Here is a 12394-nt window from a genome sequence, read left to right as displayed (position 1 = left end):
GTCTTACTTAGAAATCTGGTTTGCAACATGAAGAACTCGTATTTCCAGCAGGAGTTCACTAATGTGACTAATTACAGAAAATGAATATCTTAATGGATACTTAGTAAAACTGGAAGCAGGTTCAGAAAGGTCTTCAGGCTCTTGGTCGCTGGACAAAACTATTTCCATTTAAAATAAACCTACCAGATTTTCACAGTAAACTGTCAGGTTTTGTGAAGAAAAGTTCTTTTGTTGTGGGAGAGAGGAATGGATGTGAAAACTGTGGGAAATGCTCTATTTTAGTAGGATGGCAAGCAAAGCTTGTTTAGTGGGAACAGCCCCTGTGAACATTTCAGAATCATAGGGCTGAATGAGACTAAGGTGACCTTCTTTTTGAGGGCTTTTGCCACTAAATAAATAGCAAAACACAGAAAGTTTCCAAAAGAGTTTAATAAATAATGAGGTTCCTTTTTTGTACTGTATAAACTATAAATATACCATGCAGTCCTTTATAACTTAAAATAATTTACAGGCTGAGGTAGGGGGGGTAGGAGGATGTTCTCAGGGGGTTTAGATGCACCTCAGGGTCTCCCTGACTTCCTGCTGAGCACACACACACAGGCGGTGTCAATGCGGATGAACCTCCAGGCCGCCTGTTTGCCCTCCATGGTCAGCGCTTTGACGAAGGTGTGTGTGGTGGTGCAGTAAGAGTTCCAGTGCTTTGCATCGATCCCTCGGCACCCACTGGACACTGGCTTAGGGTCCCTGCACTTGGTCTCAAAAAAGTACTGCTTAAAAACATTGTTGTTAATATTGACTTCTCCCAACACTGTCACCTCTTTGCCTTTAATGTCGGTGGCTGTGGTCTTGTCCCCAACCCACATGCTGACACTGTCACATACTGAGAACTCTCCCCGGTGTAACACGGGATGTGCAGTCCTCTTGGTCCTGGCAGTCCTGTTGACAGCACCTGCACTGCTGAGAAATCCCATGCTGTGTCCTTGCCCTGACACTGGGGGGGGCTGTGTGCTGAACAGCACCCGAGGGGACCGGAATCGCCTCTTCTTAAAAACCTTGGGGTCCATGGTGATATTTATAGCTTCTCTTCTACTTATCGTCCAAGCAGAGTGGTCCTGGGATGTCTGTGGAGCTGCCTTGTGAATGTGGTGTTTGTTACTCCGTTGGGTAGTGAGCAGGGAGTGTTCTGCAGGATACTCCAGTGGAACATTGTCCTCTGACTTTGGAGCTGCCTGTGTGCCGATCAAAAAAGCTATGATCAGAGTGTAGTACAGCATGGACATTACGCTATGCACCTAGAACAGAAGAAAAATGTGATGTTACTGGAAGCCATGCTAACAATCAAATTATACCCAGGATCATACAAATTCTGTAAGGTATTCATGTGGGTGCCAGATGTTATTTGTCCAGAAGAGCCCATTCAGACAGCATAAATGTTCTTAATAAAGCGAGAGCATTAGAAAATAAGAGCTAGATTGCTATTAATTCCTCTGGTACTTGTTATTAGAACATTGTTTATAAAGCACTTGTTTGGTGTTATTAATGTGGAGACCATATGGCGACAGCATGTTCCCGAGAGTAAAATCTCTAGTGATTTTTGCAGCAACCTTCTTGGCCAGGGCTGGCCTCTTGGCTGTAAATACCCTGCAGAGCAGGGAGAGTGGAGCAGTCCCTTGGCTGAACTAGCTGTCCATTCATTTGCCTGCAGAGGTGTCCTTGGGGTGAGGGTGGGGACCACCAAGTCAGTGCTTATGGAAGGACAGGGGAGCCCTGGTCAATCCTGCCCTTATCATGTGCTTATCTCCCCTATGGACAGGCCCACTCCTCTAGCAGGTTCAGCAGTTTCCAGCAGCCTCCACCTATCCCATCTGCCCTTCTGGGATGCAGCACATCACCACATTATGATTTTCAATAGATAAGGCTCAGGCTCCTTCTCAGAAGAGCTCAAGCATCATATGTGGTTTTTGCCACAGATGGGTTTTACCATCAGATGGGGTTTTTGCTATGCTCAAGCTGCCTACTAGGACAAATACGGGTATTGCATAGGAACACTGTTTGTGACAGGCTACTTCTGGGATGGAACAGTGTAACTAAAACCATTGTGGCCATAGTACTGGAAATTACATATAGGGAAACACCTTCCTTTTGTCAGAGTGCCATGAGCAAGATGCTCCACAGTGTCACTGCACAGCAGATCCAGTGCTAGTCTTCCTTCAAGCTGGAGAATATGCACCTCTGTTGGGGCTGGAAAAGTGTAAGACAATGTCTAAAACATAACTGAGAACAATTTAACGCAGCAGTAATACCTTGTTAGGTAGCCATCGTGATTTGCTTAATTCAGCTACTTGTTAACAAATCAGCAGTATGCATCTTGGGAATAAAAGGCATTCAGAAAGGACCTGAAATTGCAGTCAAGGCCAGACATTGTATTTCCTTTGTGAAGACTTCATAAGCAGAGACAGGATAAACAGACAAAAACTCCCCAGCGAGGCTCCTCCCCTGTCTCTTTGCCTTGTTTTGCCTGACATGTCTCAGCTGGCCCTGAATTACACTGTGTCCAGCCAGGAGGCAGGCAGCTGTGCAGGGACTGGACAAACAGGGTTTTGTGAAGCAGGAATCAGGCTTTGCAGTTCCACTGTGATTTCCTAGCATGTCTTAATGTTTTTTTCTGGGTGTGGGTCAATTACTGTTGAAGTTCCCCATTTCTGTTCAGCTTTCTCAGCCTAGAATCCCAAGCAGCACTAGAGCGCTCAACCAGGGCTTTAGCTTTGCTAGAGCACAATCTAGGAAGTGCAGAACCCCTCAGATGTCACATAGGATCTTGTGTGGATAGTCTTAGATGAGCTGGAATAAAATGAACAGCTGTGTTTGTGCAGGACTGGGTCAGCATTGAACAAATCAGGAGACGCTAGTTGAAGGTAGTGACTGAAGAGGGTGACGATGCTACAGCATCCACAGGAGAAGAGAAAGGCCAAAAGCAGCATTAGCTGTTGTCTGTGCAACAGTTGGTGTGGAAGAACTGGGGGCAAAACAATGACAAGGAGAGTCAAATCTCTCCCACAGAGAAAATCTTCACTGTTCCAAAGCTACTTTAATTTGCTTAAAACAAGACTGAGGGTTGCTGCTTTCCCACATGCTGCTCATGCTTTAGCACTCGTCATCATCCGTATAAGGGAGTAGAGCTGGGTGTAGCTCAATAGCTTGGCTGTGCATGATGCAAAGAGTAACCCCTTCTTCTGCAACCAAATTAAAATCAGATGGTTCATTACATCTCTAAAGAGTTTGCTTTCCCCACAGAAATGTTAATGGAAAAGGTTTGCAGAACAAAATCCAGGCACAATTTAGGACTGCCAATAGCAGCTTCAACCTATTGTGTTTAGACATAAGCCCTTTTTTTTCTGATTTCCTTCTATAGGAAAGAGATGTTGCAATGTCAGCAAAGAGCTGTTTCTGGTTTTGTGCTACACAAGATTCAGTGGTCTAAAATGCAGATAGAGAATCATAAAATGAATTTGGATTAAAAACTGGATTCTAAAATGCAGCTATCACCATTCTCTGAGTTTCTGATGTTGTGTGTTAAAATTCTTGCTTTAAAGCCATTAACACAGAATCAGAAGGATCGTGCCTGCTTTTTGGGGGGAGGTTTTTGGGGGTTTTTTTAAGGTTTTGCCAGTGCTGGGGGATAGTCCATGGGCAGCTGTTTGGAAAATTGATCACAAAGGTTGTCACAGGCACTTCAGTGCCACTACAACTACTAAACCAGAGGATGTTTAATGGGAAATGTGACTTTGAAGTGTCCCCATCTCATTGTAAGTAATCATTCCCCACAGAAGAGTTGATGCCTGGAGACAGAATAAAAGAAGACAGAAGAAACTCCCATTGTAGCCAGACAACAGCTAGCTAGTGGATAACTTTGAAGCAACATGCTTTACGAAGTCCAAGAAAAAGCTTTTCAAACAATAAGAACATTAAATGCAAACTTCTCTCATCTTCATGCTTTAGAAGACAGGCCACTGATTTTTGAAGTTCAAGGTGAGGTCTTTTTTCCCCACCTGTATGTTCTAGAATCATGGAATGGTTTGGATTGGAAAGGACCTTAAGATTATCCAGTTCCAAGCCCCTGCCATGGGCAGGGATGCCTCACACTAGACCATTGCTGAAGGCTCTGTCCAACCTGGCCTTGAACACTACCAGGGATGGAGCATGTTGGTCAGGTGTCATTTAAACACTTTTCTTGGTATTATCTGTTAAGGCTGCGCTCTGCTAATGGTACTAGGAGATTCCCCTCTCTGTGTGTGTCATGCTTACCTCAGAGTGTACTGCACAGAAAGCTGCTCCCCCAGCAAGATGTTTATTTCATCCAGATACCAGGTTGGGGTTGGCTGCCGCATGCCATCGGGCCAGTCTGACTGCGTAGCTCAGTCTGGGAGTTGATTATTCTGTGATTCCACTAGAAGCAGAAGTATTTGTGTCAATAATCAGCCACCAAAGAAGTGTTTTCAGTAGCATTCCCCACTTGACAGCAGGAGGGACAAATCCACTTGTTTGACTGTCTGAACTAATGCCTTTTGCACTTAGTGTCGAGATTGTCTAAAGTGTGGTTCTGAGCTTTTAAGAGCAGCACCTGCTGATGTTACCGTCTGAGCTCTGTTTGCACAGTAGCAGTAGGCATAGGAGGGCTCAGACCCCCCAGCATCTTTGTCTGGGAAGCAAATCTGGTTGCAAGCCACAAGTTATGTGCCAGTAAACGCAGCCAATGTAAAACTCAGTGGCTCCTCTGCTTGCTTGTCCAGATTGGTCTAACCAGAAGCACCACCAACCCTGTGCCCTTTTTCTGTCACTGTACCTTAAGACAGTGAACGGCAGTTGTCAGTACTCAAACGCTCAAAACCAGAGATGTTTGTAGTACCTGCAGAAGAACTTATCTATGCCCTGTCCACAGATCTCTTGTATACACATCTCATTATGCAGTTTGTGCCCCATGCTTTCTCTTTCTTTAGATGCCCCTAATGCTGGAAGTCCTTTAGAAGCCCAGAGGGAGAGTTACCAACTCTGCATAGAGGTACCTCTGTGCAGGGTACTATACATAGTACCCTGCAGTCTGCAGTGAAAAGGAACTTCTGTTTCTCATTCAAGTTTTGTCAACCAATATGGTAACATCATCAGTGGTTGTAATACTCCACAGGAGATACCAGCTACCTACAGGGTAGTTCCAGCTTCCCCTGCCCCCCGTCACTGCTTAAGCTGTATGGGGAAATGCCCTTGTGAAGTTGACTGGCCTGTTTTGTAATAATGTCACATTTATTTACTGAAAGTGAGTGGAGGAGAAAAGCAAGTGTGCAGCTCAGCAGACAAGAGAGATAGCATCTTCCAGGTTGTCCAGGGATAGTAACTGGACTCTGCTGATTGTTTGGAACATTAGTTCCTCTTGAGCAATGTCAGAAGAGTGCTGAGAGTCTGCTTCAGAGGGGAGATGATGCCTGAGATCTTTCATTCATATATGGGAAAAGAAAAAGTAAATTCTAAGCTCCTATGGTGCCAGAGGAGACTGCATGCTAAAAGCCTGCTTTTCCCTTATCCACCAACACTGTAACTCCATCACAGAAGGCCACCGAATTTGTTGGCACAATTTGCTATTAGTGAAACCATGTTGGTTGTCACCAGTCACCTCCTTATATTCCGTGTGCCTTAGCATATTTTCCAGGAGGATCTGTTCCATGATCTTGCTGGGTACCAAAGTGAGGCTGACTGTTCTCTAGTTCCCTGTGTCTTCCTTGTTTCCCTTTTAAAACTGGGAGTTGTTTCCCCTTTTCCTGTCAGTGGGACCTTTACCAGCTTGCCATGACTTCTCCAACGTGATGGATAGTGGGTTGGAAACTGTATTTGCCAGCTCCCTCAGGACCTGTGGATGCATCTCATCCCATGGACTTGTGCACCTTCATAGTCCTTAGATAGTCTCAAAGCTGGCCCCGAATCAAAGGAAAACCATTACTGTCATGCTGTTATGCTGTTGCCTTCTAGCAGAGTACATTTTCCAATTGTAAATTCATGAGTGCTGTTGAAAGTGATAGAAATAATATTTCATTAACCATAAATATTTAGATAGTTCATCTGTTCCATTTAATATGGTAAATAAGGGTTGGATAAGGTACTTCAGCACTGTACAAGATCCTACTGTATTCTGTGCAGAGATTCAACTGCATTTTCTGAGTACACACTGCTGACACCAAAGCATGAAATGGGCTTGGTTTATACCTGCACAATGTCTGTCCACAGGAAAGCTGCCTGCCAGGAACCAAATCTGAGCTACTCTGCTTCTTAAAATCTAACAGAAATCTCCCAAGGCCATTTCAAAGCAGTGCAGGGCACAGGAGTCAGTGTTGGCAGCTCATTGTGTCCCACCGTGCAACACTTCTGTGATGATGTGTATAATGCAGAAGCTGTTCCCTGGGAGGGTGCTGAGGCGCTGGCACAGGGTGCCCAGAGCAGCTGTGGCTGCCCCATCCCTGGCAGTGCTCAAGGCCAGGTTGGACACAGGGGCTTGGAGCAGCTGCTCCAGTGGAAGGGGTCCCTGCCCGTGGCAGGGGTTGGAGCTGGAGGAGCTTTAAGGTCCCTTCAACCCAAACCAGTCTGAGATTCTGTATGTGGCCACTGTTTGGATTTGCTGCTTTCTGGGGATCTTGGCTCATGCTCTGCTCATGTACATGTGTGCTTGAAGTATTCAAGCGTTAAGCTTGAATGAAGTATTCAGATATTGAGCTAGTTACAGTGATAGGAATATGTAAGAGAAGTCAAAGTTCTAAAATCCAAAGCTTCCTGCTACCAGCCTCAGAATGTGGTATTCCTGCAAGAATGTACTAGTAAAGTAATAACCCTTTCAGTGGACTCCTGACAGTTCAGTAACAGTAATGAGAGAGCTATAATATGCTGGCCACTGCCAGAAATAATCCAACAACTTTTCCGATTGTTCTGCCACCCTGAGCAAACATTGCTCCAGTTCCAGCTGGCTGCTTTTTAACCACAAAAGAGTTTATTTTCAGCAGGACTCGCTCTTTTTTTAATGTTCTTTTACCGAATTCCCGGATTTCTGGTTGTGATGGAATCCAGTAAATGATGCCATGTTATTCAAGTGATGCTGAAGGCAGCATCTATATACTATTCCTTTCCTATCTACCATTCCGAGAGATTAAGACAATATTCTTCTGAAGTATTTCTTCATCATTTACATGCATTCAGGTTTATAGACCTGGAGGGGATAAAAAACCCCACTTAATTCTTAGTCTCAACACATATAATAGGAGTCGAGGCACACCATAAATATGTAAAATGCTCTTTGCACATGAATTCTTTCTAAGGGTTCACAGTAAACCACAGTATTTACCAACTGATCTAAGGGCTGTCTGGAAAAGCTAATAATTGAAGTATAGATGATAAATTGCTTATTTCCAGTCACACAATAAAGAGGCCACTAGTAAAAGCTGTAAAGTGTCAAAGCAATGTTACAAAGTGCTTAATGTGAGTGGAGAAATGAACCCTACCAGTGGTTCTGTGTCTTGAAAACTTGCTTGCAGGCACCTCTAAGGGAAACAAATGCCAAACAAAACAAGTATAGGGAGGGAATCCCTATTTCTTTAAACAGTTCTCCTGCAGAATCTGTGGAACAACAGATGAAAAGGGTTACGGTGCCGGAAAACTTATTTAGAACTGATCATTTAATGAGTTTACTAAATTAATTGCTTCCAATAACAATAGCAGTACTTAAAATCACTGCCAAATCTCTGTTCCATGGAACCCCCCAGACCTGTACCTCTTGATTCCAGGTTGATTGCAATTCAGTCTACTGGACTGTTAGTAACTGGGCTGTAAAGCATGTGAAGATGTATATGAGAGTTCAGGAATTCCAAGAGCAGGTTGATACTTCTTTGTGAAAACTACCATTGAATTTTGGCATCTCTGTTTTCCCTAGAATACAGAAATACAGCTCTTTTAAATCTGGAAGCATTGATAAAGTAGCATTACAGTAGGAAGAAAAGAGGGTCTACAGTGCTGAGGTAGTTCTATTTCATTAACTGGAAATACAGCATGGAAGGTGGGACTCCAGGACATCACTCCTCTTTTTCACTTCAAGAACATTCATTTCTTAGTTTAACTTAAAGAAAATAGAGGTTTGATTTACAGCAACAACTCCAGCAGACCAATAGTGCTGATGTTTGACAAACATAAACTCTTCCCTCAGGTGATCAGCTCTGTCAGACCAAAGCAAATCTCTCACAATCCTAATGTTTAAATAGCTTTTCTGGGGTTCTATTTTAAACAGAAATGACTGGACTTAACCCAGGAGGGTCCCCTCTAGTTACGTGTTCTTCTAAAGGCAGCTGTTTTCACAGAATAATATTATATACTTGGTGGTAACTGGAAAAAGCACCAGATTTGCTCCATTTCAGAGGTATTTTTACAGTTGTGTTTGAAGTGGATTGATTTTGCTTTTTCATTGACTCCACAGGAAAGACTGGGGGAGACAGATGAAAAGCTGCCACTTGGAATTTACTTGAAAAACATATAATTACATGTCAGAAAGTTCGTGGTCTTATTTGACCATGATGTCATAAACAACGGACAGCTTTTGAGTAAAGAAATTGGCTCTGGGGCTTATAAGAACTTCCCAGTATCTGTCAGTCTCAGGTCATTGGGATCACCCTGAGAAAAGACATCCTTCATCTTTAAAGAGTTTTCTTTTTTAACCTGTAGAACAAAGAAAACCAGCTGCTTTCTTATCTGCTGCCAATGCAGTTAAGATATATTTAAGTCTTAAAGGAACATGAATTCTAGTAATTCAGCAGAAATTGCAGTCTCATTATACTGCCTTGTTTAAACTAGGAACAGTACGAAGAAACCAGTCACCCAGGCCTTCTGCAGGAGCAACATTATGCAGTGTGGTACCTCAGGAGCAGTTGTTGTGAGGCAAAGCAGAATGGTTTTGTCTTGACCAAGAACAATAGAAGTTTTAGCCACAAGTGTATGTAAAGCTGCCTGGCTGACAGTCAGCCAACACTTTGCTAGCTATAACCTCTAGAGTTTAGCTTACAAATATTGCATTAATCCATTGAAAGACTCCCACTGTCAAATCACAGACTTCTCCTTTAGGGCAAATCATAGAACCATGGAATGGTTTGGGTTTGGGAAGGGACGTTAAAGCTCCTCCAGCTCCAACCCCTGCCACGAGTAGGGACACCTTCCATTGGAGCAGCTTTCGCCAAGCCCCTGTGTCCAACCTGGCCTTGAGCACTGTCAGGCTTGGGGCACACACAACTTCTCTGGGCACCCTGTGCCTCAGCACCCTCACAGAGAAGATCTTCTGCCTAAGAGCTCATCTCAATCTCCCCTCAGGCAGGTTAAAGCCATTCCCCTTGGCCTGTCTCTACAGGCCCTTATTCAAAGCTCCTCTCAAGCCTTCTTGTAGGCCCCTTTAAGTATTGGGAGGCTGCTCTAAGATCTTCCCAGAACGTTTTTATCCTTTCGTAGTGTTGGTATATTGGCTGAGTCCCCCCGTTGCTATAAACAGAAAAAAGGGACTCAGTCAGTGTCCTGGGTTCAGCAGTACCAGTCATTTTTCTCCTCCTTAGTAGCTAGTGCAGTGCTATGTTACTTTCAGCCTGGGAACAGTGCTGATAACACCAATGTTTTTAGTTGTTGCTCAGTAATGTTTACTCTGACCCAAGGACTTTGAGTCTCATGCTCTGCCAGGGAGGAGGGGAAGCCAGCAGGAAGCAGAGACAGGACACCTGACCCAAACTGACCAAAGAGGTATTCCATACCACAGCACATCATGCCCAGGATGTAGAACTGGGGGCAGTTATCCAGACAGGCTAGATCACTGCTCTGGTCAGGCTGGGTATCAGTTGGCGGGTGGTGAGCATATTCTCTTCCCTTGTTATTCCCTGTATCATTATTATTATTGGTGGCAGCAGCAATGGTTTGTGTTATACCTTAGTTACTGGACTGCTCTTATCTCAACCCATGGGAGTTACATTCTTTTGATTCTCCTCCCTGTTCCTCTGGGAGGAGGGGAAGGAAGGATGGGAGGGAGTAAGTGAGCGGCTGTGTCGTTCTGAGTTGCTGGCTGGGCTTAAACGACAAAAGCCACCAGCACAGTGAACTCTAAGGATGTGAAACTTCTCAGTTCTCAGCCCAATTTGTTTTCCAGTTGCCTTGTGCTGACAGCATGATGTGGGTGTATATTGCCATGTGCTTCTGCCAAATATGTGTGAGGATGGAATGGGTAGGGAAAAAATCATCATTATTACTTTGTTAGAGTTTAATATGCACTCTGTCTATTAGAAGTGTGTAATACCATCATGTCACGTCGGAGTGTTGCTTTCCTCAGAGAGGTTCCTTTCATGTTTTTTTCTTAGCATTTTACATGTCTGTAGATATTACAGTATTGCCTTATGAAATCTTATAATGTGATACTCGAAAGACCAAGGAAATTAATAAAAACCTGGTGGAACAACCAACATTTAAAGCCATACTACTGTGTTACAGTTCTACCAGCATGAAGTGAAGACTAAAGACCAAGTCTTGATTTTATACCAGGACATCTCTGACACCTCCTGTTATCACTGTCACAGCACTAAACAGACGGGAACATCCTCAGCTTGTGAGAAGTGCTACTGCTTGCATTGAGAGAACAAAACCTTCCAAACTGCTTTGGCAAGCCTTTTAGTCGTTTGCTGTCCACAATGCACCAATACACCTTTCATTATGTTTAGGTCTTTATTCTAGATATTTACTCTTTGCATCATGCAGAGTACTTGTTAGGCTGCTAGAGCCCAGAAATCAATGATTATGCTTTGTTCAGGAATGACAAAAGAAGTTCATAGTCCGCAGGGTTTGACCTAGGAATGAAGTTTGTGCAGTTCTTTCCAATGACACAGTATTGAGCATGTATGCTGTACTGGGGCTACTGGTAGCAGATGGTCTGCAGCCAGTAAACTACTGCTTGTTTTCTAGTGTTACTTGCAGTGATGGATGATGTGCTTGGCTGTCTCTGCAGCAATGGGATCATGGAGGTCACCAAAATAAGCAACAAACAGTAGTTTTATCTTGCTGCTTCTGGTAGTAGGAAAGAAATGAATGTTGCAGATGCTGGTGAAGCTGTTCAAGGGAAGGGGTTTGCTGGCACATCTTCCTCACCGAAACACTTCAACAGGTCCATAAATTGGAATTTAGCAGTTGTAGTTCTGGGAACAAATTTCTGAGTTCGGTGAGGTCTTTAAGGGAATCCTTAAGCTGTTGTGACTAAGAACAGTGTCAGAGGCTCTGCATTTCAGCTCTCCCTTGATCTCAGCTGATGAGCAAGAAAATAGGTATTTCTGATGGACCTAAGATTTCATTCCTCTATATTTACAGTGATTCATCCTGTAAAGAGCAGCTTTATGTATGCTGAAGAGCCAGATGGAAGCTGCCTGTGTATCATACACTTCCTTTTGTTCGAAATGCCTCCAGTACTGAAATGTTCCGATGAGTATTTCTAGGGAGAGCAATAGACTGAGAAAAATGCTGCCCTGCAGCGATGAGCATGTGTCACGTCAGCGTGATCATCGTCATCACCGGATGTGCAACGAAGATCCACCTCTAGATTTCTGACTCAAGCTTAGTGTAGGCAAGGGTAATGACAAGAATGCTTGATAGCATGTGATGCATCTCTCTGTTTGTGGTACTTAACGGAAAACAGCATTGTGACTCTTGACCTGGAGGAAGGGGATTCACCAAATCAGAAACTGGTAAAGCTTTGGAAAACACTTCTTAGGGTTTATTTTATATTTATTGGGGCATAAGTAATGGGCATGGCTTATTTGCAACAGCCTCATTTTATCCCTTCTCTTCTCCTGAGCCAGTACATAAATATTTCAGGTGCTTCTCTGCAGAGAAGCCTCAGAAGAGGAAAGCAAGTCGAAGTCTCTTGCCCATCACTTTCATTGACACCTCATTCCCTCAGAGCACTGGGTGCCTACTGAAGGGACCTGATGGGAGAGATCAGCCTGCAGCAATAGATGTGGTTTCTTGCCAAAGATAATACTTGCGATACTTGTGACACAGGACAAACAGAACTCAGCTTTAAAATGCTCACTTTGCAACTACTGCATTTTAAAACATAATCAAGACTTCTGTTTCTAAGAAAGTAATGGTTGGCATCATGATACTCCAACACGTAGATTACACTCATGGAATTTAGTCATCAGCAGTTACCTGAACTGTAGCTTCTTTTGGAAAACAATACGTGGTTTTCAGATCATGATGACCATAACCAGTAAAAACCTGCAGTGGGATGCAGCTCGATTACTGTGAGAGATGGGCTGTTAGTACAGTGTTAAACATGCACAGAGCATCCTGACAG

The 12394-nt window shown here is 43.7% G+C and overlaps 1 protein-coding gene across 3 annotated transcripts in view; it reads right to left on the bottom strand.

Annotated features, from left to right (window-relative positions):
* Positions 1 to 419: 419 nt before the first annotated feature.
* The window catches only part of NGF (nerve growth factor), a 33083-nt gene continuing 21108 nt past the window's right edge, over positions 420 to 12394 (bottom strand). The window contains exons 2-6 of one of the 3 annotated variants that reach the window (XM_031054682.2): positions 7805 to 7959; positions 7536 to 7650; positions 4306 to 4447; positions 2136 to 2241; positions 420 to 1292 (exon numbers count right to left, since the gene is read on the bottom strand). In XM_031054682.2, coding sequence (XP_030910542.2) covers positions 561 to 1280 — 720 coding nt within the window. In that variant the 5' untranslated portion in view covers positions 1281 to 1292; positions 2136 to 2241; positions 4306 to 4447; positions 7536 to 7650; positions 7805 to 7959 and the 3' untranslated portion in view covers positions 420 to 560. The remainder of the gene's footprint in view (positions 1293 to 2135; positions 2242 to 4305; positions 4448 to 7535; positions 7651 to 7804; positions 7960 to 12394) is intronic. The other 2 variants (XM_031054680.2, XM_031054681.2) reach the window with 2 other exon arrangements.

This window comes from Melopsittacus undulatus, chromosome 16 (assembly GCF_012275295.1).
Source record: "Melopsittacus undulatus isolate bMelUnd1 chromosome 16, bMelUnd1.mat.Z, whole genome shotgun sequence".
Taxonomy (NCBI): Eukaryota; Metazoa; Chordata; class Aves; order Psittaciformes; family Psittaculidae; genus Melopsittacus; species Melopsittacus undulatus.
Note: the sequence above shows the minus strand (reverse complement) of the source record. Positions and strands in the feature narration are given on the sequence as shown.